Here is a 26,297-nt window from a genome sequence, read left to right on the forward strand (position 1 = left end):
TCCAACCCATACCCCCGAGAGCACCCTGTTCTGGACCCCACGCGGCGGCAGCAGGGGGAACCCCGCCACCTGCCGCCTGCTAAACGCCCTTACTTGCATGTCCCCGGGGGGGAGCCTGAACTTCCCTTCCAGCTCACCCAGGCTCGCAAACTTCCCGTCTATGAACAGGTCCCCCAGCCTCCTGACACCTGCCCTGTGCCAACTCAGGAACCCGCCATCAATTCTCCCCGGAACAAACCGGTGGTTCCCCCATATCGGGGACCCCATCGAGGCCCCCACCTCACCCCTGTGCCGCCTCCATTGCCCCCAAATCTTGAGGGTAGCTGCCACCACCGGGCTCGTGGTATACCTCGTCGGAGGGAGCGGCAGTGGCGCCATTGCAAGCGCTTCCAGGCTTGTACCCACACAGGATGCCATCTCCAGCCTCTTCCATGCTGCCCCCTCCCCATCCACTACCCACTTACGCACCATCGCTGCGTTGGCAGCCCAATAATACCCACAGAGGTCGGAGCTCTTCCTTGATGAACGCCGTCAACTGTTCCATCTGGGGCTTTCCAACTTGGACTAGCCCTTCCCCCTCCGCCATCTTTCCACTGACTGCTGCGCCACAGGTCTCTTCCAACTCCTTGGTCAGGCCTTTCACCTTCTGCCGGGTTTGGTAACCAGCTGACCTGCCACACCCGGGGCCGAACTTCTCCTCCAACCTTCAGCTACACTTTTCCATCGAAGTTACTCTCATTCTCGGGTTAAAAAAAAGCTCTTTTCTATGCCTTCAAGCAGGAGCTACCCTGAGTGCGACCACTCACACCATGGCTGCCGCTGGAAGTCTCACTCGGGGGCAATTTTCCCTCATCTTTTACTGCAGGAGGAAACCGGAGCACTCTGAAGAAACCCATGCAGACACTGGGAGAACGTGCAGTCAGCCAAGGTTGGAATCGAACCCGGGTCCCTGGCCCATTGAGGCTGCCGTGCTAACCACTATGCCACCTGCTGACCTGTACCAATATATTGAGAGAACTGGATAGATCACTATCTCTAGCACATGGTTCCCATTGCTCATGTTCTATTGACATTTTATTTCTCTTTCAGTTGTCAACGGGGGAACATTTGCAAACCCAGTCAAGATGTGGAGCTGTGAATATTTCCTGAGTTGAGTCTGAAGCAGGTCACAATATATTAAATAATTTATTAAAATTGTATAGATAATATTAAAAGTTTAAAAGTAAAGTTTCCACTGGAGTCAAAGGCTGGGGAGAGGACTCCGGAATGTGTCTCCGGTGATGCGCCTTCCAGTCGGACAACAAAGGAAGGTGCACGAGAGCAGTTATCCTGGTCCACTCTCCTTCCTGTCCCCATCACCACGGTCACGGGAGGATTTCGAAGGTTTAAGGCGGTAGCCGCGATGTTTGGGGCTTCGGCGGAGAACCTCCTCAGACAGGCCAGGTAACCGAGGAGGAGTCCGGGCAGCGAGTGAGGCCTCTCACATTAACCCACAAGAAAGGCAGGCAGTGCATTTCTGTAGCGCCTTTCACCACTTGGGGCTGTCCTAAAACACTTGGCGGCCAATTAAATAGTTTATGAAGTGCAGCCACTGCTGTGATGTGTGAAAGGGGGACAGCCACCGAGCGCAGTCCCAGTGTAATAATCCATTGATGTTGAGGGATGAACATTGGTTAGGATACCATCTCCTCCTCTTCAAATTGGCACCAATACATTCAGCTGAGTGCAGACAGGGTTTAACATCTCACCTGGAAGGCGGTGCAACATTCCTCCTTCACTACTTCAATGCAATGTTAGCCTGAATTAAAAGCTCAAGTATCTTGAAGTGGGATTTGAACCCATTACCTCCCGACCCTTAAGATGAGAGTGACACCACTGAGAAGTAGCAAACCAGAATATTACTGTTCAAGAGATGGTTACAGTAAAAAGTCTTACAACACCAAGTTAAAGTCCAACAGGTTTATTTGGAATCACTAGCTTTCGGACCACAGCTCCTTCGTCCGGTTTACTCACTTCTTACTGTGCCTGCCCCAGTCCAATGCCGGCATCTCCACATCAAGAGATGAGTGGAAGATATTGAGTATGTTTTCTCCTCAAAATGTAAGAACGTTTGGATTTGAAATATAAAGAACAGGGAGTGCTCAACACCTGAAAAGAGAAAAGGCTAATTGATGTTTTAAGTTAGAGGCTTTTTATCAGTCTGGGACAGGCTGTTGTTTCACAAACTAGTCTAACTTATATTATTCAACAATCGAACTTGAAGTGCCGGCTCACAGGTTTAGAGTGTTAAAATTGCTGGCATTACATTCTGGGCTTCTTTCACCCATTTTTGCTCTAAATATTTTTGACTACTACATTTCAGATGGCTTGTTGGTGAGCCTTTGCTTCCTAGAACCTCTGATAGCTAGGTGACTTTCATTACATAGGGAAGCCTCTATATTTGATAAACAGAGTTTGAACTACTGCTTCTATCCCACAGATTCCTGCTCGCCTTTGAACAGCATAACACAGCACAATAACTCAATTTAGGATGTAAATGCTAAACAAATTTATTAAAAAGCAATGAAAGAAATACGAAACAGAATAACTTTCTAATAGATTAGCAATTCTTTGCAAAAGATAAAATGGTTTGCAATGTTCATGTTAAACTGTCTATTAATTTTTAGACATATATAATATTCTTCCTTTTTCTAAACTGTAACTGAATTTCTGATTAGTTAACAGCTTTCGGTGGTTCCCACTAGATTCACTTAAAAAAAACTACAGATGGTGTCTCACCTCTTCAGAATATAAGGGGCTGGATTCTCCGTTTTCGGGACTATGGTCCCACGCCGTCGTGAAAATTTTGGTCTTTTAAGGCCACAGATTCACAGCCTTGCAGGGGGGCAGCTGTCGTGGAGCTCGCAGCTCCAGCTGCCGATATGGCCCCCCGCACTTCCTGGTCAGAGACCACGCATGCGCATGGCAGCAGCCTCCAACGGCTGTGCCGTGCTCCATGGCGGACTCGGACCGCGGAAATAGTGCTGATGGGCTGCGCGCTCGACTCCAACTGCCCTCTCAAAAATACCCCAGTCACGAATGAGGTCGCCCCGCCCTCCGATCAGCCTGCCCCCGACTGTGGCGACCACGGATTGAGTCCGCAGCCGCCACGCGAGATTCCCGAATGGCAGGACCACATTAGAAATATGCTGTCGGAAATTCGGCAAGTCGGGGGGTGGAGAATAGCGGGGTGGGCCTCTGGCAATGGCCTCAGGTGGTGGGTACTCTGCATGCAAACTCCCCGAATAAGCCACTTTTTGGGGAGCGGAGAATCGCCGAAATGGCACCGGTCCCGATTTCATGCGGGAAACTGGATTCTCCGTACTGTTGCCTAACGTGATTTCGGTGTTGAGGTGCAGAGAATCAGCCCAAGAACTAGGAGCCAGGAGCCCCTTGAGCCCGGTCAGCCATTCAGTACAATCATGGCTTATCTCCCCTCGGTCTCAGTCCATTTTCCTGCCTGTTCTCCATAATCCTTCAACCCATTACTAATTAAAAATCTGTCTATCTGCTCCTTAAATTTACTCAACGTCCCGGCATTCACCACAGAAACCTTAAATACTTGTGATTTTCTTAAAAATCAGGTTAATAAACTCCTTCAAAACATTAAGCAAAGCCCTGCAGAATTTAAGCAATTGTTGCATTCTAAACAGCCAGAAGCTTAACAGTTACCTCACAGCGCGGTCAATTAGAAAAAGCTGCATAGAGCTTTCTGTAAGATCAGCTCAGCTAGTCCCTTTCTTGTCTTTTCACCTTAGCCTTGCAATTACTTTAAATAATCATCCAATTATTTTAAGAAAGCCGAGATTGATTCTGCCGCACAGACAATGCATCTGGATCCTAACCACTCACTGAATTTAAAACTGGTTTTCCTCGTGTCACTGTTGGTTTTTTTAACCATCGCCTTAAATCAGTGTCCTTTGGTTCTCAAACATTCTGCCAATGAAAACAATTTCCCCTCCAATCTGCTTTGTCCAATATCAATATGAATTTGAACACCACTAACCATTCTCCTCTCAATCATCTCCCTAAGGAGAACAGCCCCAACTTTGTCAATCTATTCAAATAGCTAAGTCTGTGACAGCACGGTGACGCAGTGGGTTAGCACTGCGGCCTCACGGCGCCGAAGTCCCAGGTTCGATCCCGGCTCTGGGTCACTGTCCATGTGGAGTTTGCACATTCTCCCCGTGTTTGCGTGGGTTTCGCCCCCACAACCCAAAAATGTGCAAGCTAGGTGGATTGGCCATGCTAAATTGCCCCTTAATTGGAAAAAATTAATTGGGTACTCAAAATTTCAAAAAAAAAGTAACTAAGTCTGTCATTGTCAGAACCCTTCTCATAAATCTTTTCTGTGCCTTCGCCAAAGCATTTGCATCCTTCCGAAAGGTGTGGTGCCCAGAATTGGACTAAATACTCCAGTTGAAGCTTGACCAGTGTTTTACAAAGATTCTCCGTAACGTCCTAGCTTTTTTACTTGGTCCCTTTATATGTAAGGCTCTGGATCCCATATGATTCCTCAACTCAGCGATTCATGCATATATACCCAAAGGACCCTCTGCTCCTGCCCCTCCTTTAGATAAATAACAGTTTGCTGTACAGATCCATTGCTGTACAGATCCAGATTACTTGGCAGGTTTTCAGTGATCATTTGATTCTTTCCTGAAAGCTTCTCAGTAACTAAAATATGTGCTTTAACAAATCTTTGCGATTTCACAGAGCAAAGGGCAAGCAGGGAGCAGACAGCACAAGTATTTTTTGAAATCAGGATACTGATTTGATGCTTTAAATCATCGATCATGGAACTCAAACAAAACTGAATTGAGTTTGCAGAAAATGGAATGTATTTGAACCTGTTATTGATAGATTATTGATGGAACGGCTGATGATTTTGTATGGGAGGGAGAAGAGGTGGCTGTGTGATTCCGGAGCTAACCACGTGGACCTGGACATTATGCTGTGTAATAGCGTGAGAGATCATAATGCGTCCATGTGAAAGCCCTCTGCCCACTATTTTGGTAGAAGCCTATTTAAAGTAGATGGGTTTATTGCCATTGTTAAACTACCAAACAAAGCAACTTCATCAAAGCACCAAGTGTTTGTACACTGTTATTGAATCGTGTGATTATCAGCTCCTTCCCATTCATTTGTGGCGCACAGATTGATGTCTCAAGTTGTTGGCTAGAAAGAAAACTGGAAATTAACATACAAGTGTTAATGATGTCTTCCTGCCTTCCTTCATAATAACACTCCTCAAATATTGATAATCCAGGTAGAATGAGCATCTGTGATATCAATAAAATGGAATCAAACTCGGGCTTAACAGGTTCAAAACAAATACATTCCCTGGGATGGATGGCATATATTTCAGAGGACTGAGCAATACCAGGGGTTGGATTTATGATGTAGTGGCCTTTATGAAGAAGTTAAATTCTGGGCATGTTCCTTTAGATTGAAATCTGTAAATGTGGTTATTTTGGAAAAAACAATTAAGTTGACCCAGGCAACTACAGACCCTCAAACTGGGTGTGTTTGGGTTGGCTGAGAAGTAAACAAAAAATCTCAAATTTGAATTCAACCCACCTCAAACCCACTGGGGCAGGGAGAGAGTCACCAATCAACATCTATAAAAATAATCTTTACTGTCACAAGTAGGCATACATTAACACTGCAATGAAGTTACTGTGAAAAATCCCTAGTTGACACATTCCGGCGCCTGTTCGGATACACAGAGGGAGAATTCAGAATATCCAATTCACCTAACAGCACGTCTTTCGGGACTTGGGGGAGGAAACTGGAGCACCCGGAGGAAACCCACGCAGACACAGTGAGAACGTACAGACTCCACACAGACAGTGACCCAAGCCAGAAATCAATTCTTGGACCCTGGAACTGTGAGGCAACAGTGCTAACCACTGTGCATCTAGAAAGTGGATTCCTGATTTACATATTTTAATGAGGTTGCATGGCTCCAATTTCTTCCTCTGTTCTATTTGTAGCGTGAAAAGTTAAAGATTCATTATGGCATAGGAGGAGGCCATTCAGCCCATCTATCCCAAGTGAACTCTCTGGCGAGTAGTTCACTCCGTCCCATTCCTCCACTCCATCCCCATTGTCCTGCAAGTTTATTTCCCTCTGGTGCCCATCCAATCTCCTTTTGAAATCATCCATTGTCTGTGCTTTCACCACCCTTGTAGGCAGCACATTCCAAGTTATTACTGTATACTTGCCATGTAAATAAAATTCTTCCTTGCATCCTCCTTTATCTTTGTTCAAAAACATTTGATGTCCATCCAACACCCAATCACTCTGTGCCCCCTGCCCTATGCACCCTGATCTCTCTGATACCCACCATCAATATATACAAAAAGGAAAAGAGTAGTGAGTGTTGGGTGTCGAAGAGTGCAAGACCTGGGAATTAATTGTGGGAATCAAGGAATTCGCAGACACTTGGAGCAAGTATTTTGTATCTGTCTTCACAATAGAAGACACGAAACGTGCCCCAAGCATAGTAGAAAAGCTGTTGGCAAAGGGGAGAGAGGAGTTAAAACAATCTATTACTGGAGGAAAAAATACTGGGGAAAAAAGTGGAACTAAAGGATGACAAATCCCTGGATCTAATGCTTGCATCCTAGAGTCTTAAAATAAGTGACTGCAGAGTAGCGGATGCATTGGTTATAATGTTCTAAAATTCCCTCTTTTCTGGGAAGGTCCCAGTCGATTGGAAAACTGCAAATTTAATACCACTAATTCACGAAAGGAAGGGGCCAGAAAACATGGATCTATAGACCAGCTAGTCCAACATCTGCACTTGGAAAAATGCTAGATTGTAGCGAGACATTAGGAAAATCATAATATAGTCAGGCAGAGCCAACATGTTTTTTTGAAAGGGAAATCTTGCTTGACCAATTTATTAGAGGATTTATTATCTTTTGAGTATGTAACCAGCAGGTGGGTAAATGTATGCTAGTAGATGTAGCGTATTTGGATTCCCAAAAGGCTTTTGATAAACATGTGAATTAGGGGCAGGAGTAGGCCATTCAGCCCCTCGAGTCTGCTCCACCATTCAATAAGATCATCGTTGATCAGCTTGTGGCCTCAACTCCGCATTCTGCCTTCCCCAGATAACCTTTGACTCCATTGTTAGCTTCGAATTGAACCCCCACTTTAAAAATATTAATTGGCCATGCCCCCACTGCTCTTTTAGACTCTTGAGAAAAATATTTCTTCTCATTCCCCTGTTAATTGTAAAACCCCGTATCTTAGAACTGTTTCCCCTAGTTCTAGTCTCTCCACAAGGGGAAACATCTGTTCATCACCCACCTTGTGAAGTTCTCTCAGGACCTTGTATGTTTCAATAAGGTGCCACATAAAAGGGTTAAGAGCTCAAGGTGTTGGGAGTGATATATTAGCATGGATAGAGGAGTGGCTAACTAACAGGCAACAGAAAATCAGGATAAATGGATCATTTTCATGTTAGCAAACTGTAACTAGTGGAGTGCCGCAGGGATCAGTGCTGGGGCCTCAATTATTTATTATTTATGTTAATGACTTTGATGAAGAAATTGACTGCAGTGTAGCCAAATTGTCTGATGATACAAAGATAGATAGTAAATAAAGTTGTGAGGAGGATACAAAGGGTGGGATTCTCCCCTATCCGGCGGGGCGGGAAGACCCGGCGCCGAGGAGTGGCGTGAACCACTCCGGCGTCGGGCCGCCCCAAAGGTGCGGATTCCTCTGCACCTTCAGGGGCTAGGCCGGCCCCGGAGTAGTTTGCGCCGTGCCTGCTGGCAGGGAAGGGGCTTGGCGCCATACCAACCGGCGCCGAAGGGCCTCCGCCGGCCGGTGCAAGCGCACGGGAGCACCAGCGTGTGCTGGCGTCATCCCAGCGCATGCACAGAGGGATCCTCTCCGCGTCGGCCATGGCAGAGGACCACAGCCGCCAACGCGGAGGAATAGAGTGCCCCCACAGCACAGGCCCGCTCGCCGATCGGTGGGCCCCGATCGCGGCCAGGCCACCGTGGGGACACCTGCCGGGGCCAGATCCCCCCGAGGACCCTGGAGGCCGCCCGTGCCGCCAGGTCACGCCAGTAAGGACCTACTCTAATTTACGCCAGTGGGACCGGCCGAAAACGGGCGGCATCGCGGGCCGGTGAATCGCCGGTGGGGACCGCTGCCAGCGGCCGCCAACCAGCGTGGTGTGATTCCCACCCCCACCAAATCCCTGGCACTGGAGAATTTGGCAGCCGGCGGGGGCGGGTTTCATGCCCAAGGAGTCTACAAAGAGATATAGATAGGTCAAGCGAGCGAGTAAAAATGTGGCGGGTGGAGTATAATGTGGGAAAATGTGAGGTTGTCCATATAATAATAATAATCTTTATTATTGTCACAAGTAGGCTTACATTAACACTGAAATGAAGTTACTGTGAAAAGCCCGCAGTCTGCACATTCCGGCACCCGTTCGGGTTCACTGAGGGAGAATTCAGAATGTCCAATTCACCTAACAGCACGTCTTTCGGGACTTGGGGGAGGAAACTAGAGCACCCGGAGGAAACCCACGCAGACACAGTGAGAACGTACAGACTCCACACAGACAGTGACCCAAGCCAGAAATCAAATCTTGGACCCTGGAACTGTGAGGCAACAGTGCTAACCACTGTGCATCTAGAAAGTGGATTCCTGATTTACATATTTTAATGAGGTTGCATGGCTCCAATTTCTTCCTCTGTTCTATTTGTAGCGTGAAAAGTTAAAGATTCATTATGGCATAGGAGGAGGCCATTCAGCCCATCTATCCCAAGTGAACTCTCTGGCGAGTAGTTCACTCCGTCCCATTCCTCCACTCCATCCCCATTGTCCTGCAAGTTTATTTCCCTCTGGTGCCCATCCAATCTCCTTTTGAAATCATCCAGTGTCTGTGCTTTCACCACCCTTGTAGGCAGCACATTCCAAGTTATTACTGTATACTTGCCATGTAAATAAAATTCTTCCTTGCATCCTCCTTTATCTTTGTTCAAAAATATTTGATGTCCATCCAACACCCGATCACTCTGTGCCCCCTGCCCTATGCACCCTGATCTCTCTGATACCCACCATCAATATATACAAAAAGGAAAAGAGTAGTGAGTGTTGGGTGTCGAAGAGGGCAAGACTTGGGAATTAATTGTGGGAATCAAGGAATTCGCAGACACTTGGAGCAAGTATTTTGTATCTGTCTTCACAATAGAAGACACGAAACGTGCCCCAAGCATAGTAGAAAAGCTGTTGGCAAAGGGGAGAGAGGAGTTAAAACAATCTATTACTGGAGGAAAAAATACTGGGGAAAAAAGTGGAACTAAAGGATGACAAATCCCTGGATCTAATGCTTGCATCCTAGAGTCTTAAAATAAGTGACTGCAGAGTAGCGGATGCATTGGTTATAATGTTCTAAAATTCCCTCTTTTCTGGGAAGGTCCCAGTCGATTGGAAAACTGCAAATTTAATACCACTAATTCACGAAAGGAAGGGGCCAGAAAACATGGATCTATAGACCAGCTAGTCCAACATCTGCACTTGGAAAAATGCTAGATTGTAGCGAGACATTAGGAAAATCATAATATAGTCAGGCAGAGCCAACATGTTTTTTTGAAAGGGAAATCTTGCTTGACCAATTTATTAGAGGATTTATTATCTTTTGAGTATGTAACCAGCAGGTGGGTAAATGTATGCTAGTAGATGTAGCGTATTTGGATTCCCAAAAGGCTTTTGATAAACATGTGAATTAGGGGCAGGAGTAGGCCATTCAGCCCCTCGAGTCTGCTCCACCATTCAATAAGATCATCGTTGATCAGCTTGTGGCCTCAACTCCGCATTCTGCCTTCCCCAGATAACCTTTGACTCCATTGTTAGCTTCGAATTGAACCCCCACTTTAAAAATATTAATTGGCCATGCCCCCACTGCTCTTTTAGACTCTTGAGAAAAATATTTCTTCTCATTCCCCTGTTAATTGTAAAACCCCGTATCTTAGAACTGTTTCCCCTAGTTCTAGTCTCTCCACAAGGGGAAACATCTGTTCATCACCCACCTTGTGAAGTTCTCTCAGGACCTTGTATGTTTCAATAAGGTGCCACATAAAAGGGTTAAGAGCTCAAGGTGTTGGGAGTGATATATTAGCATGGATAGAGGAGTGGCTAACTAACAGGCAACAGCAAATCAGGATAAATGGATCATTTTCATGTTAGCAAACTGTAACTAGTGGAGTGCCGCAGGGATCAGTGCTGGGGCCTCAATTATTTATTATTTATGTTAATGACTTTGATGAAGAAATTGACTGCAGTGTAGCCAAATTGTCTGATGATACAAAGATAGATAGTAAATAAAGTTGTGAGGAGGATACAAAGGGTGGGATTCTCCCCTATCCGGCGGGGCGGGAAGACCCGGCGCCGAGGAGTGGCGTGAACCACTCCAGCGTCGGGCCGCCCCAAAGGTGCGGATTCCTCTGCACCTTCAGGGGCTAGGCCGGCCCCGGAGTAGTTTGCGCCGTGCCTGCTGGCAGGGAAGGGGCTTGGCGCCATACCAACCGGCGCCGAAGGGCCTCCGCCGGCCGGTGCAAGCGCACGGGAGCACCAGCGTGTGCTGGCGTCATCCCAGCGCATGCACAGAGGGATCCTCTCCGCGTCGGCCATGGCAGAGGACCACAGCCGCCAACGCGGAGGAATAGAGTGCCCCCACAGCACAGGCCCGCTCGCCGATCGGTGGGCCCCGATCGCGGCCAGGCCACCGTGGGGACACCTGCCGGGGCCAGATCCCCCCGAGGACCCTGGAGGCCGCCCGTGCCGCCAGGTCACGCCAGTAAGGACCTACTCTAATTTACGCCAGTGGGACCGGCCGAAAACGGGCGGCATCGCGGGCCGGTGAATCGCCGGTGGGGACCGCTGCCAGCGGCCGCCAACCAGCGTGGTGTGATTCCCACCCCCACCAAATCCCTGGCACTGGAGAATTTGGCAGCCGGCGGGGGCGGGTTTCATGCCCAAGGAGTCTACAAAGAGATATAGATAGGTCAAGCGAGCGAGTAAAAATGTGGCGGGTGGAGTATAATGTGGGAAAATGTGAGGTTGTCCATATAATAATAATAATCTTTATTATTGTCACAAGTAGGCTTACATTAACACTGAAATGAAGTTACTGTGAAAAGCCCGCAGTCTGCACATTCCGGCACCCGTTCGGGTTCACTGAGGGAGAATTCAGAATGTCCAATTCATCTAACACGGACTTGGGAGGAAACCCACGCCTCATGGGGAGAATGTGCAGACTCCGCAGACAATGATCCAAGCCCATAATCAAACCTGGGACCCTGGCCCTGTGAAGCAACCGTGCTACTATGCCGTCCTATAGCAGGAAGAATAGAAAAGCGGATTATTATTTAAATAGAAAGAGAAAGCAGATTGCTGCAGTGCAGAGGGACCTGGTGTCCTTGTACATTTTTAAAAACATGTCCATGGGATGTGAGAGTCGCTATCTAAGCCAGCATTTATTGCCCATCTCTAATTGCCCATCTCTAATTGCCCTTCAGAAGATGGTGGTGAGCTGCCTTCTTGAATCGCTGCAGCCCATGTGTTGTAGGAACATACACAGTGCTATTACGAAAGGAGTTCCAGGAACTTGACGAAACAACAGTGAAGGCAGGGCGATATAGTTCCAAGTCAGGATTGTGCATGAATTGGAGGGGAATGTTCAGCTGATGGTGTTCCCATGCATCTGCTGCCCTTGTCCTCCTAAGTGGGGGAGGCCGCGGGTTTGGAAGGTTTGTACATGAATCGCAAAAAGCTAGCATGTAGGTACAGCAAGTGATTTGGAAGGCAAATGCAATATTAGCCTTTATTGCAAGGGTAAAAGTCAGGAAGTTTTGCTGCAACTGTAGAAGGCATTGGTGAGACCACTGTATAGTTTGGGTCTCCTTAGTTAAGAAGGCATATACTTGCTTTGGAAGCAGTTCAAAGAAGGTCACAAGACTGATTCTTGGGATACAGGGTGCATGGATTGTCTTAGAAGGAATGTTTGAGCAGGTTGAGCCTATACTGAATGGCGTTTCCGAAAATGAGAGGTGATCTTAATGAATTATCTAAGTTTCTGAGGGGGCTTTACCGGGTGGAAGATGAGAGGATGTTTCATGGGGAATCTAGAACTAGGCGGCACGGTTTAAAAATAAGAGGTCTCACCCTCCTTCTGAAAATGAGAGAGAAATTTATTCTCTCAGTGGGTGGTTAGTCTTTGTGATTCTCTTCCAGAGAGAAGGTGCAGGCTGGATATATTCAAGGCTGAGTTAGACAGATTTTTGATTGACAAGAGAGTGCAGGCAGCAAAGTGGGCTTAAGGTGATAATCGGACCAGCCATGTTATTGAATGGCACAGCAGTCTCGATGGGCCGAATAACCTATGCTTATTTCTTATGCTGTGCCCTGATTTGATTCCTACTCTGTCTTGGGTTGGCTGGTTTCGGGTACGGCACTGACTTTGGTGTTATACAACTAGAGAAGAAAAATTAGTCTTGAAATTGAGCATTGGGTCTGTCTGGGATCGGTCCGAGCAATCTTGACATCTGCAGCCAAAGAGCCTGCTGATGTTCACTTTTATGTGAAGAGTAGATACCTGTGGGAAGCTGAAATATAGGCAGTGCCTAAGAAACCATCCCCAGCAAGAGTCGGGGGGGGGGGGGGGAGAAACGGAGAGCCAAAGGAGAAGGAAAATATAGCAAAGCAATACTTTTTTTTTAAATTTAGATTACCCAATTATTTTTTCCAATTAAGGGGCAATTTAGCGTGGCCAATCCACCTACTCTGCACATTTTTGGGTTGTGGGGGCGAAACCCACGCAGACACGGGGAGAACGTGCAAACTCCACACGGACAGTGACCCAGAGCCGGGATCGAACCTGGGACCTCAGCGCCGTGAGGCGGTTGTGCTAACCACTAGGCCACCGTGCTGCCCTAGCAAAGCAATACTAAATGTCTCTTTTGAAAAATGGTCATTTTTAAAGCAGAAAATTGGTGTGAGCCAACGACTAGTAACCAGTGTGATCAGAAAAAAAAGCAGCAAGACATCTTCCCTTCCCCAGCTCTGCTTTTGGACACAGGCCAGAAATCCAAGGGGAAAGTGGCACTGAACGGCCTCTGAATGATTTATATTCCCACTGATGGATTTAGCTTGATGAGTATGATCTGAAAAATGAGACAGGTTTGTTTCCATTTTGAGTTCCCTAATTAATGGGATTGAGCAATAATTCTTCCTGAACTGCAGCGGTTTCCTCTGGAGAAGCCAAAGTGTAAATGTCACTCGATAATTAGATTCGCCTGTGGCTCTGCGAGATGAGAATCCAGCACACACAATTGCAATTGTCAGGATGCCAGGTTGGTCTTTTTAAAGAACACACATCTTTCATTTATAACACTTGCAACAAAAAAACACACACATTTTTAATAAGATTGCCTGAAACCGAATTGGAGCCATAAAACATTGAAGCTGCTCTGTCCTCTTGCTATACTTCCTCTTCTTACCCAAGCATCAAAACCAGATACTTTTTACCAACAGCAGATGTCATGGCTGATATTAGTGAGAGCATTTGTATCCAAGGAGGGACAAATGCTGTGATGCAGATTTGGGCTAAGGCTGCTTCCAATTTAAACTGGACAATCAGATGGACTGGCTAATCCAAAAGGGTGTAGAATTCTTCAGAATTGTCATGAGAATCTGCGCCACTTATAATACAACAAAATGGAAACATTCACTGAGACACTTGAATATGGAATCCGCAGATAGAATTCGAGAAAAAGGCGGCGACGGTGGCTCTTCCCATCCACACGAGGTGATGCAGTAAATCAGATGGGAACGGTGTAGCTTCATTTGGCACGCTTCTTCTAATGGCTGACCTGACCGATCCATGGGAGACAGAATCTGTTACAAGTGCAATGTGCAAAATGGTTTATTAGGTGTCGTTGTGGGCTATTTTTTTCGGAAATGGGTTCTGCTTTAAAGCTGCCTTAGTCATGGAGATACATACTGGCCCGCAGTTGCTGACAACATTTCCCTCTGTCACTGGCGGCCTTTCAGGTGTGAAAATCGATTTTTAGGCCCTTTATGTCATGCTTGTCAGCATCTTACTGGCCTTCCGGCTAGCTTGCCATACAGGAAATCCTTGGGTATGCGTCAGTCTTCTATCTTGAGAAGGAACCTGAACCAGGGAAGCTGCCTCTGCTGGATCAGTGCTAGGATGCTGGAAGATTTGCCTTTGAGAAGATTGGTCACATTTGGGATTTTTTCCTTCAATGAGATGCCCAAGAATGCATCGTAAATAACAAAGATGAAAACTGTTGAGCTTACTTTGTCGATAGCTGAAGTCATACATGAGGTGCTGAGAACACCAGCCTCAGAATTACCATCTTGATCCTAAGAATCAGCTTGCACACTGTGTTGGCCCCAGGTGGCAGCTAATTTCCCTGCATGTGCATCAAATTCTGCTTAAAGGGATAGATTATCTGTCAGGGGATCCAAGGTGGCAAAGTTTGTGAACCAATTCCAGTGGAGTGTTGCTTAGTGTGATTAAGGGCGGAGATGTGACACTCTGTCCCATAACCATGGTTTCCTTGACGCTTGTAGTAAGGGAGAACAAGTTAGTTACAGGCATGAGAGAGAAAATTTTTACTAGATAATCCCTGGAGAGGGCTTTTAATTTAGTGACATTGATATTTCCAAGAATGTTCAAGAGCAACTTTAAGAGTCTCCTTTTAGTCAAAGTCAGTATACACAGAAATTCAGCTTGTCCCTGTCATTGGCAAGACAACACACTGACGTCTGGATTTCATTTCTCACTCTCACTTGATGGTTGGGAGTTTGTCAATTCTCAAGGATTGTCATGTGATCAGTTAGTCTGACCAACTGTTGTTCATTAGGAATCTATGGTGCTGGGGGAGATTCTGTCTTTTTGGGTACAACCATTTGTGTAGATGGATCTGCCTGCCACCCTTGGTCTAATACAGCTTTAACAGCGCCTTCTACTGGAAGACCCACAAAGACTGCAAGATCATTGGCACCAACAACCCATGAATCCTCTAGCTGAGTTTCTGTGTGAGCAATTTGACACAGAACCATTGGCATAGAGGAGTTCTCTGATCAGGGTGTGCTGCATTTTTAATAATGATAATCGCTTATTGTCACAAGTAGGCTTCAATGAAGTTACTGTGAAAAGCCCCTAGTCGCCACATTCCAGCGTCTGTTCGGGGAGGCCGATACGGGAATTGAACCCGTGCTGCTGGCATTGTTCTGCATTGCAAGTCAGCTATTTAGCCCACTGGGCTAAACCAGCCCCTTTTCTTTGCTTTTGGTCTGGGCAGAGTTAGCCATCTGACTGAGTATGCGGGAAACTCCTTCCATTTCTGCAAGCAAACAGCACAGAAGGAGATCCTTCAGCCCATTGTGTCTATGCTGGCTCTTAGAACGATTCAATTAGTCCCACTCCCCTGCTCTTTTCACCTGGCCCTGCACATTTATGTTTCAAGTACTTATAAAATTCCCTTTGAAAGTTACTGTTTAATATGCTTCCATCATCCTTCTGGGCAATACATTCCTGATCGTAACAATTCACCGTGATTAGAAAATAAATTTTCCTCACCTTCCTCAATTGTCTTAAATCAGTGACGTCTGGTTGCTGTCACACTTGCCAATCAAAACTTCTTAGTTATTCCATAAATTGAAGTTCCTCAATTAACTCTATGCTTAATCTTCATTCACCTGAGGAAGGAGCAGTGCTCCGAAAGCTCGTGTTTGAAACAAACCTGTTGGACTTTAACCTGGTGTTGTAAGACTTCTTACTTAATCTTCTGGGACGAATCCCAGTTTTTTTAGTCTCTCCAATAAGTCCCTTATGTCTGAGAACTGTTCTGGTAAATCCCCTTTGCTCTCTCTCCATGGTCTAATGTGATCATCAGAGGTAAAGCGAAAAGTATGAACCACTAATGAGCATTTCAATGTGTTTATTTACCAAGTTCTTGAAATAGGGTGTCATTGAACACAGCACCGAAGGTCCCTGCTGGCAGCATTAATATAATTCAAAGCTCCTTTTAAATATGTTCCAGTAGTAAGTTCAGAGGTACTCTTTGCAATAAGCCATCGAACCTGCTCCATAATTTGATTTAACAGCTTTTATTTAATACCCATTTTCTGCTTGCTCTCAGGGAAGTACAAGATGAAGACTTACAGAAGTTCTGCTCCCGCATCTCTACAATCCTGCTGAATAAGGAATATAATAAAGAAGCTGTGGATTCCCTGCAGAAACTCTTCCTGATTGTCTCCGTAACAAAATACAGCAGAACGTAAGTGTTGGAAACAAAAGGAGAGGATCAACAGGGAACCTCACTATCCGACTGTGGGCTGTTAACTCTGGTTTCTTGACTGGCAGAGGGGTCTCTTTAATCATTTCAATTTGAGTTTTGTCATAAAATGTTATTGGATTAAAGAAAACTAGTTACAGGTGGTGGGATGGTAATATTCTAGAATACATCAACTGTTGAATTTCTTTGTAATCATTCTGTGTGTTTCATTTCTTTAATAACTACAGATTGACATTCAATAGTCTGTATCTGTGACCATCATTATCAGAGCATACTGCAAACAGATGTGAGGGACTTGTTTTTGTTTCTGTCCTCAGCAGTAAGCAGCAGCTGGACGTATTTACAGAGTGAGTTAATTAGAATGTGTTATGTATCTGTACGAGTCAAAGACTGATGCACTCCCATCTTTCTGTCTGATACCCAGTCTTCCCAGGGATGTGCTACATAAACTCCACAGCACCTTGTGTTTCCTGAAGGCACCACAGCCAATCCTTGTTCTCTGCTCAGCCATTCTGAGAGAGGTGTTGCCATGCAGTGCCTTGACCTTATCTTGTGATGAGGTGAATGATATGAAAACCATGAGCCTTTTGTCGAATATAATACTGACCCAGGTAAGAGGATTGGTTTAAGCTACATCAAGCTTGTTCATATATTTTGCAGTCTTGAATTGCTGGTTATACCACATTACTGTTCTGTGACCACGCCGCTAGGAGATGTTGCAAGTACTGCCCTCGGTTACTCACTTCTACAGCAGCGCTTGTCCTTTGCTAAGCAGTTTCTCCCATAAAAACTGTGTTACAATTGTGAACTATGTCCACAAAGCTCTGTTTCTACTGCTGAGAACATAGGAGTAAGGAGGAGGCCACGCACCCCTTCGAGCCTGCTCCACCATTAAATAAGACCATGGCTGATCTGGTTGTGGTCTCAACTTCATTTTGCCGTCTGCCCTCCATAACTCTTTATTCCATTGTCTATCAAAAATCTCTCTAACTCAGCCTTGAATAAATTCAATGAGCCAGCCTCACTGCTTTCTGGGAACGTGAATTCCATACACTAATGGACGTTTGAGATAAAAAAATTTCCCTTCATCTCCACCGTAAATGGTAGAGCTCATTCTTCAACTGCGTCCCCTGGTTCTAGTCTCTTCCACAAGTGGAAACATCCTCCTGGTATCTACCCTATCCAATCCCGTCAAGGATCTTATGTGTTTTAATAAGATCAGCTCTCATTCCACGAAACTCCAATAGGTATAGGCCCAACCTGTCTAACCTTTCTTTATTAGATACCTTACCCCAGGAATGAGTCAAGTGAACATCCTCAGAACTGCTTCTAAAATATTTATATATTTTTTCAAATAAGGAGACCAATACTGTGCACAGTACACCAGATGTGGTTTCACCAAGGCCCTGTATAGCTGCAGCAAGACTTCCCCACTTTTATATTCCATTTCCCTTGCAATAAATGCTAATACATTCGCTTTGCCTTCCGAATCACCTGCTGACTGCTAACGTTTTGTGGTTCATGTTCCAGGACATCCAGATCCCTTAGCACCACTGAGTTCTGCAATCTCTCTCCACTTAAATAGTACAATATATTCTATCACCATTGTTGCACAAGGTTCCATGTGAAACGTTATGAACGAGAATGATAGAAACTAACTTTTCATTTGCAGCATTCACCAAATAAAGCAACTCAGGCTCCCAATCCCACGTGCTGCCAAGTGGCTGTTGCTAAAAAAAGCTCATGCATGTAAGAATATTGGGCGAGGCAGGATTAGGCTTGGTTGTAGTCAAATGCCCTGCCAGAACTCGCTGTCTAAGCAATTTTTTTATTTAAATTAGTTTTATTAAAGTTTTTTTCAACCAGGATTTTTACATAACAAAAAGAAAAACAATAAACACAAACTATTTAACAAAACAAGGTGGCTGCTATCATTATACAAAACGAAAATACACATTATATCTGCTCCCCTAGAAAGTCAAGGAAAGGTTGCCACCACCGGGAAAACCCCATCAAGCACCCCATCAAGGCAAACTTTATCTGCTCCAGGCTGAGAAACCCAGTCATATCACTAACCCAGGTCTGCATGCTTGGGGGTTTCGAGTCCCTCCACATTAACAAGATCCGTCTCTGGGCTACCTGGGAGGCAAAGGCCAACACCTCGGCCTCTTTCCCTTCCTGCACTCCCGGATCCTCTGACACCCCAAATATTGGACTCTACTTCACCCGCGTGTCCAAAATCCTGGACATGGCCCCCCGCAAAGCCCTGCCAGAATTTTTTAAGCGCCGGGCATGCCCAGAACATATGGACATGGTTCGTAGGACTCCCTGCACATCTCGCGCACTTGTCCTCTACCCCAAAAAACTTGCTCATTCTTGCCGTCGTCATGTGAGCCTGGTGCACCACATTAAATTGAATCAAACTGAGCCTGGCGCATGATGCGGACGAATTCGCCCTGCCCAGGGCATCAGCCCACAGGCCCTCATCTAGCTCCTCACCCAGCTCCTCCTCCCACTTGCCCTTCAGCTCCTCCACTGAGGCGTCCTCCGCCTCCGGCAGCTCCTGATATATGTCCGACACCTTCCCCTCTCCTACCCAGATGCCAGACACCACCCTGTTCTGTATCCTTCGCGGGGGTAACAGCGGAAATGTCCCCAGCTGTTTCTTGCGAAAGTCCCGAACCTGGAGATATCTTAAAGCATTTCCCGGGGGTAGGCCGAACTTCTCCTTCAGCGCCTGCATGCTGGAGAAAGTCCCATCTATAATCAGGTCCCCCATCCTTCTAATGCCTGCCCTATAGCAGCCTTGGAACCCCCCATCTATCCTGCCCGTAGCAAATCTGTGGTTATTCCGTATCGGGGTCCAAACTGAGGCCCCCTCCTCCTTCCTGTGCCTCCTCTAACCAACTAGGGGCTGGTTTAGCACAGGGATAAAGAGCTGGCTTTTAAAGCAGACCAAGGCAGACCAGCAGCACGGTTCAATTCCCGTACCAGCCTCCCCGAACAGGCGCCGGAATGTGGCGACTCGGGGCTTTTCACAGTAACTTCATTACCCTCTTGACCCGCAGGGTTTTATTTGCCCACACACATCCCGTGATAATCCTGTTCACCCGCTTGAAAAAGGATTTGGGGATCAAAATGGGGAGGCACTGAAAAACAAACAAGAATCTGGGAAGAACCATCATCTTCACAGTCTGCACTCTTCCCGCCAGGGAAATCGGGTGCATGTCCCATCTAAATATCGAAAGCTCCTCTCCACTATCTTGTGCAGGAGCTGCCCAGCCTCTCCTCCTGGCCCCTAGCGTGGATTACAAACAGCTCACTTTTCCCCACATTCAACTTGTACCCCGAGAAGCTCCCAAAGTCCCCCAGTATCCGCATGACCTCCCCTATCCCCTCTAGCGGGTCCCAAATATACAACAGCAGGTCATCTGTATAGAGGGAAACCCGGTGCTTCCCCCTCCCAACCAGCCCCCTCCAGTTCCTTGAAGTGCTAAGCGCTATGGCCAATGGCTCAATTGCCAGGGCAAATAGCAACGGGGACAGAGGGCACCCCTGCCTCATCCCTCGGTGCAACCTCAAATACTCTGACCTCAGCCGGTTCGTGGACATGTTCGCTACGGGGGCCTGATACAGTAGCTTGACCCACCCTATGAATCCCTCCCCGAATCCAAACCTACCTAACACCTCCGACAGGTACTCCCACTCCACCCTATCAAAGGCCTTCTCCGCATCCATTGCAGCCACTACTTCTACGTCGTCCTCCCCCCCCCCCCCCCCCTCCGAGGGCATCATAATAATATTCAGGAGCCTCCTCTCATTCGTGTTTAGTTGCCTGCCTTTAACGAAACCCGTCTGGCCCTCCTTGATCACTCCTGGGACACAGTCCTCTATTCTGGTGGCCAGACTTTTTGCCAGCAATTTGGCATCTACATTCAGGAGCGATATCGGCCTGTAGGACCCACATTGGAGTGGGTCCTTCTCCTTCAAAATGAGCGATATCAGTGCCTGCGACATCGTCAGGGGGGAGGGCTCCTCTCTCCTTCGCCTCGTTAAAGGTTCTGAGCAGGAGTGGGCTCAGTAGCTCCGAGAACTTCTTATAAAATTCTACAGGGAAGCCGTCCGGACCCGGGGCCTTGCCCGACTGCATACTTGCCAGCCCCTTGACTACCTCCTCCAACTCAATCGGGGCCCCCAGTCCCTCCACCCGTTCCTCATTCACCCTTGGGAACCTCAGCCGATCCATAAATTGCTTCATCCCTTCCCCTCCCCTCGGGGGTTCTGACTCGTATAGCTTCCGTAGAACTCCTTGAAGACTTCATTGATCTTCTCTGGGCTCAACACCATGTTACCTTCCTTATCCCGCACTCCCCCGATCTCCCTGGCCGCCTCCCTTCCACGTGGTCAGCAAATCGAACTCAGCCTGTAATTTCCGGCGCTCCTTTAGCAGCCCCCCCTCGGGGGCCTCCGTGAACCTCCTATCCACCCTAAGTATCTCTCCCACCAACCTCTCCCTCTCTGCCCTGTCCCTCTTCTCTCTGTGGGACCTAATAGAGATTAACTCCCCCCTGATGACCGCCTTCATAGCCTCCCAAACCGCTGCTGCTGTTACCTCCCCCGTGTCATTTGTTGTCACATAGTCCAGAATGCTCCTCCTTATCCGCCCACACATGTCTTCATCTGCCAGCAGCCCCACATCCAGTCTCCAGAGAGGGCGCTGCCCCCGCTCCGCCCCCAGTTGCAGGTCCACCCAATGCAGGGCATGGTCCGAGACCGCAATGGACGAATACTCAGCTCCCTCCACCCTCGGGATTAACACCCTGCTCAGCACAAAAAAGTCAATCCGCGAGTAGACTTTATGGACGTGGAGAAAAAGGAGAACTCCTTCGCCCTTGGCTGCCCAAATCTCCATGGGTCCACGCCCCCCATCTGATCCATGAACTCCCACAGGGCCCTGGCCGCCGCTGGCCTCTTTCCCGACCTGGACTTAGACTAGTCCAACGCCGGGTCCAAGACAGTATTAAAGTCTCCCCCCCCCAATAATCAAGTTACTTGACTCCAGGTCCGGGATCTTACCCAGCATGTGCCTCATGGACTCCGCATCATCCCAGTTCGGGGCATACACATTCACTAACACCACCCGGGCCCCCTGGAACTTGCCACTCACCATTATGTACCTACCCCCTTGTCCGTCACGATGCTCTCACTGTCTAAGCTTGCATGTCCAGAATGGCCACTTGGGTGGGTTAGTGGGAGGAGGGATTTAGTACCCATGGAGCTTGGATCCGAACATTTGCAGTGACACATGGGGGATTTTTTAAACAACAAGCCAATGGTATTGGGTTTTATATAACTGTTCTTTAGTATATTTAATAAATAGATGTAAAATGCCACACAAATCGTTCAGTCCAGGCTCAGTGTGATAATTTTCTGCTCTCTAACCTGCCTGTGTGGCTCTGGGCCTCTGACTGACCCTGAGAGTACTCTGACCTCCGATGCGAACAACACAACCCTGACTGCCTCAGGTATATAGCACTTGTCTCAGAATGAATCTCAACACATGTATTGGGTATGTGCACTTCACACCAGTGACAAACTGCTAGAGGCCTTGCAGGTATCAGTACATTAATCTTTATTATTGTCACAAGTAGGCTTACATTAATGCTGCAATGAAGTTACTGTGAAAATCCCTAGTCGCCACATTCCGGCGCCTGTTCGGGTACACTGAGGGAGAATTCAGAATGTCTAATTCATCTAACAAGCACATCTTTTGGGACTTGTGAGAGGAAAGCGGAGCACCAAGAGGAAACCCACACCGACACGGGGAGAACGTGAGGCTCCGCACAGACAGTGACCCAAGCTGGGAATCGAACCTGAGATCCTGCCGCTGTGCAGCAACAGTGCTAACCTCTATGCTACTGTGCCACCCTCCTGGGTTCCTTATAGTTTGCATCAGGCTTTTCCTATTGTCATGCGAGAGTATCTTTAAGAAATGGGTGTTTAAGACATGTACCTTTAAGAAATGAAGCTGCTCATGTTACTGGCGTGATTCAGAGTGTGGGTGGAGCTGAGCTGTACGTCTGCTTTTTAGTTTCAGTTTGAGAAAAAGCTTGGGACGTGTCTGTGTTTTTCAGTGAGCTGCATCTGAAGTCTGCCATCCAAAGACTATCCTAATCATTTGGTGAATTCAGAATTATAAATGATTTCAGTATTGAATGTAAACCCTGAGGTGCTTCTGTTTAGAGGTTTATTAAGTCTTTTGGATGTTAAAAGATCAGCATACAGATTACTTAGTGTTGTATTCTTTGGGGGGTGTACTTGAATTAATGGTTGCTAAGATATTCAGTGTTTGTTTTAAAAAGGCTAACTTGAGTTCATAGAATAAACATTGTTTTGTTTTAAAAAGTACTCTTTCCATTTCTGTTGTACCACACCTGTAGAGTGGGCCGTGTGTTCCCCATAACCACAATCTATTAAAAGTTGTGGGTCAGGTGAACTCCATGATACACTTTGGGATTCTCTAAACTCTGACCCATAACATTGTAACCATTGGTGTAAGGGCTGACCTGAATTTTCCTATTAGTGCTCTGGGAGTTAAGAAGACAAATCAGATTAACACTGATCAGTCGATATTGTATTTTCCCACCTAATTCGTATTCTAAATTACTAATTCCAGCAACCGTTTTAATTCACAAGAGTTTTGAGTCCCTGAGCTGCTTGTCTAGGTGCCTTTACCTTTTCTTGACTGAACCCTGTAAGGAGGCTAGTGGAGCTCATGGATTGACTCTTGTTGGGAGGCAGCCCTGCTCAAATTAGTTCTCCAGCAGATATTGTGGTTTTCCAGTTGTGAAAGGATGTGTGAACCTCTGCTGTGGTAGTGAATGTGAGTTGAAAGAAGAGTGAAGGTAATCGAAGTAAACCTAACAGTTGCAATTCCCTCTTGTAGGGGAGTAAAACAAATGAAGTTGAAGCTGTGTGCAGTCGTGTTCTGAAACTGCTAGAATCCCGCCAAGCTGAAGGTCAAGGTTCACGGCTTCTTTTGCCTATCTTATCCAAGGTCCTTGATATTGCACCTGCAACTCTCAATGAAGGTAAGTTTAGCAGCAGGTGTGCTGTTGGATTGTACTGATAACAACAAACACCCCAAAAGGAATTTTTGTTCTATGCAACTCATACGAACAAACAAATTAGGAGCACGAGTAGGCCACTCGACCCCTCGAGTCTGCTCCATCATTCAGTCAGATCATGGCTGATTTGATTGTAACCTCAATCTCACATTCCTGCCTACCCCTCAATAACTCCACCCCCACCATGTTAATCAAGAATCTATCTAGATATTCCTTAAAAATATTCAAAAATTCTGCTTCCACTGCCTTTTGAGGAAGAGAGTTCCAGAGACTCACGATCCTCTGAGAGAAAATATTTCTCATCTCAGTCTTAAATGAGCAACTCCTTATTTGTAAAATTTGAACCCTGGTTCTATATTCTCTGACAAGAGGAAACATCCACTCCACATCTCCCCTGTCAATACTCCTCAGAACTTTAAAGATTTCAATCAAGTCACGTCTTACTCTTCAAAACTCCAGTGGATGCAAGCCAAACCTCTCCACTTTTTCCTCATAGGACATACTGCCCATTCATGGTATTATTCTAGTAAACCTCTCTGAACTGCTTCTAACGCTTTTACACTTATCCTAAAATATGGAGACCAATACTGTACATAGTACTCTAGATGTGGTCTCACTAATGCCCTATACACCTGAAGCATAACCTCCCTACCTTTTTAATCAATTCCCCTCACAATAATCAACAACATTCTATTTAGCTTGTCTAATTACTTGCTGTATCTGTAGACTAGCCTTTAGTGATCACACACTTTGACACCCAGATCCCTCTGCACCTCAGAGCTCTGCAACCAGGGCTGGTTTAGCACACCGGGCTAAATCGCTGGCTTTTAAAGCAAACCATGGCAGGCCAGCAGCACCGCTCAATTCCTGTACCAGCCTCCCCGAACAGGCGCTGGAATATGGCGACTAGGGGCTTTTCACAGTAACTTCATTGAAGCCTACTCGTGACAATAAGCGATTTTAATTTCATTTCATTTCATCTCTATCGTTTAGATAATAAGCTTCTTTCTTATTCTTCCTGCCAAAATGGACAATTTCATATTTGCTCACAAGATACTCCATTTGACAGATTTCTGCTCACTCAGTTAGCCTATCAATGGCCCTTTGTAGCCTCCTTACGTCATCTTCACAATTTACTTTCCTATCTTTGTGTCGTCAGCAAATCTGGCAACCATACCTTCAGTACCTTCATCCAAGTCATTTATATAAATTGTAAAATGTTCAGTCCTCAGTACTGATCCCTGTTGCACACCTTTTTCACATCCTGCCAATCAAAAAAAGACCTATTTATGCCTACACTCTGTTTCCTGTTTGCCAGCCAATCTTCAATCCATGTCATGTTATTCACTACACAATGATCTTTTATTTTCTGCGATAACCTTTGCAAATGCCTTCTGGAAATCTAGGTACAGTACGTCCACTTCATCCACAGCACATGTGAAGCCTTCAAAGAGCTCCAATAAATTGGTTAAACATGATTTATTTTCCACAAAGCCATGTTTATTCTGCCAGATTGCCTTGATTTTTCCCCAAGTGCCCTTCTATAATATCTTGAATAATGACGTCTAATATTTTACCCATAACAGACGTTAGGCTAACTGGTTTGTAGTTTCATGCTTTCTGTCTCCCTTTTTGAATAAAGGAGTTACATTTGCTATTTTCCTATCTAACTGAACCTTCCCTGAATCTAGTGAATTTTGGAAAATTAAAACCAAAGCATCAACTCTCATTAATTAATTAAAAAAAACATTTTAAATACCCAATTAATTTTTTCCAATTAAGGGGCAATTTAGCGTGGCCAATCCACCAATTCTGTGCCTGTTGGGTTGTGGGGGCCGCAAGCAGGCAAACACGGGGAGAATGTGCAAACTCCACATGGATAGTGACTCAGAGCCGGGATTGAACCTGGGATCTCGGCGCCGTGAGGCAGCAGTGCTAACCACTGCGTCACCGTGCTACCCAATCTCATTAGCCACTTCTTTCAAGATCCTGAGGTGAAGTCCATCTGGACCCAGGGATTTGTCAGCCCGTAGGCCCAATGATTTGTTCAATACTACTTCCCTGATGATTGTAACAAGCTCAGATGTCAATAACCTGCTTTGTAAATGCTATATTGTCATCCCCTTTTTGTAGCAGTTCAGTTTCCAAATAAACTTTCCCTTGCAGCTATAATGAATGCAAACCCATTATAACAGGCTAATCTAGGCTGCCTAACTTGCCCATTCCAATGAACATCAGTGAGAAATGACTTTCAAATTAATCAAGACCATATGATATAGGAGCAGGAGTTGGCTACTCAACCTATTGAGTCTGCTTCTCCATTCAATGAGATCATGGCTGATCTGATTCCTTTATTCCCTTACTGATTAAATATCTGTCTGTCTCGGCCTTGAACATACTTTAAAAAAAATTATTTTTATTTTCTTCATTGTCAAATTTTTCATCAATAAACAACCAAAGAAAAAACAACCAAATACAATAACAATAAACCAACAATAAACCTCACCCCGCTCAATATACAAACCAAAACATCCACCCGTACATTCCAGGTCTCGGGCCCTCCACCTTTCGGGCAGGCCCACATTCCTCAGATTGCACCACCGAGATCTGTTTCCGAGGTCCTCCACTTTGGCTCGCAGACCCTTGTTGGCCCCCACCACCCTCTGCAGCTCCTCACCCATCAAGGTGAGTTGATCACTGTGTTGTGACAAGGCCTCTTCCACTCCCTTTAGTCTCTCATCCTGCTCCTGCGCCACGGCCGATGTCCTCGACA

The 26,297-nt window shown here is 46.2% G+C and overlaps 1 protein-coding gene across 2 annotated transcripts in view; it reads left to right on the forward strand.

Moving 5' to 3' along the window:
- Nucleotides 1-1,316: 1,316 nt before the first annotated feature.
- ap5z1 (adaptor related protein complex 5 subunit zeta 1) overlaps nt 1,317-26,297 on the forward strand; it is a 91,542-nt gene continuing 66,561 nt past the window's right edge. For both annotated transcript variants that reach the window (XM_038820150.1, XM_038820149.1), the window contains exons 1-4: nt 1,317-1,443; nt 16,242-16,379; nt 16,822-17,008; nt 23,344-23,488. In XM_038820150.1, coding sequence (XP_038676078.1) covers nt 1,403-1,443; nt 16,242-16,379; nt 16,822-17,008; nt 23,344-23,488 — 511 coding nt within the window. In that variant the 5' untranslated portion in view covers nt 1,317-1,402. The remainder of the gene's footprint in view (nt 1,444-16,241; nt 16,380-16,821; nt 17,009-23,343; nt 23,489-26,297) is intronic.

Source organism: Scyliorhinus canicula, chromosome 15 (genome assembly GCF_902713615.1).
Source record: "Scyliorhinus canicula chromosome 15, sScyCan1.1, whole genome shotgun sequence".
Taxonomy (NCBI): domain Eukaryota; kingdom Metazoa; phylum Chordata; class Chondrichthyes; order Carcharhiniformes; family Scyliorhinidae; genus Scyliorhinus; species Scyliorhinus canicula.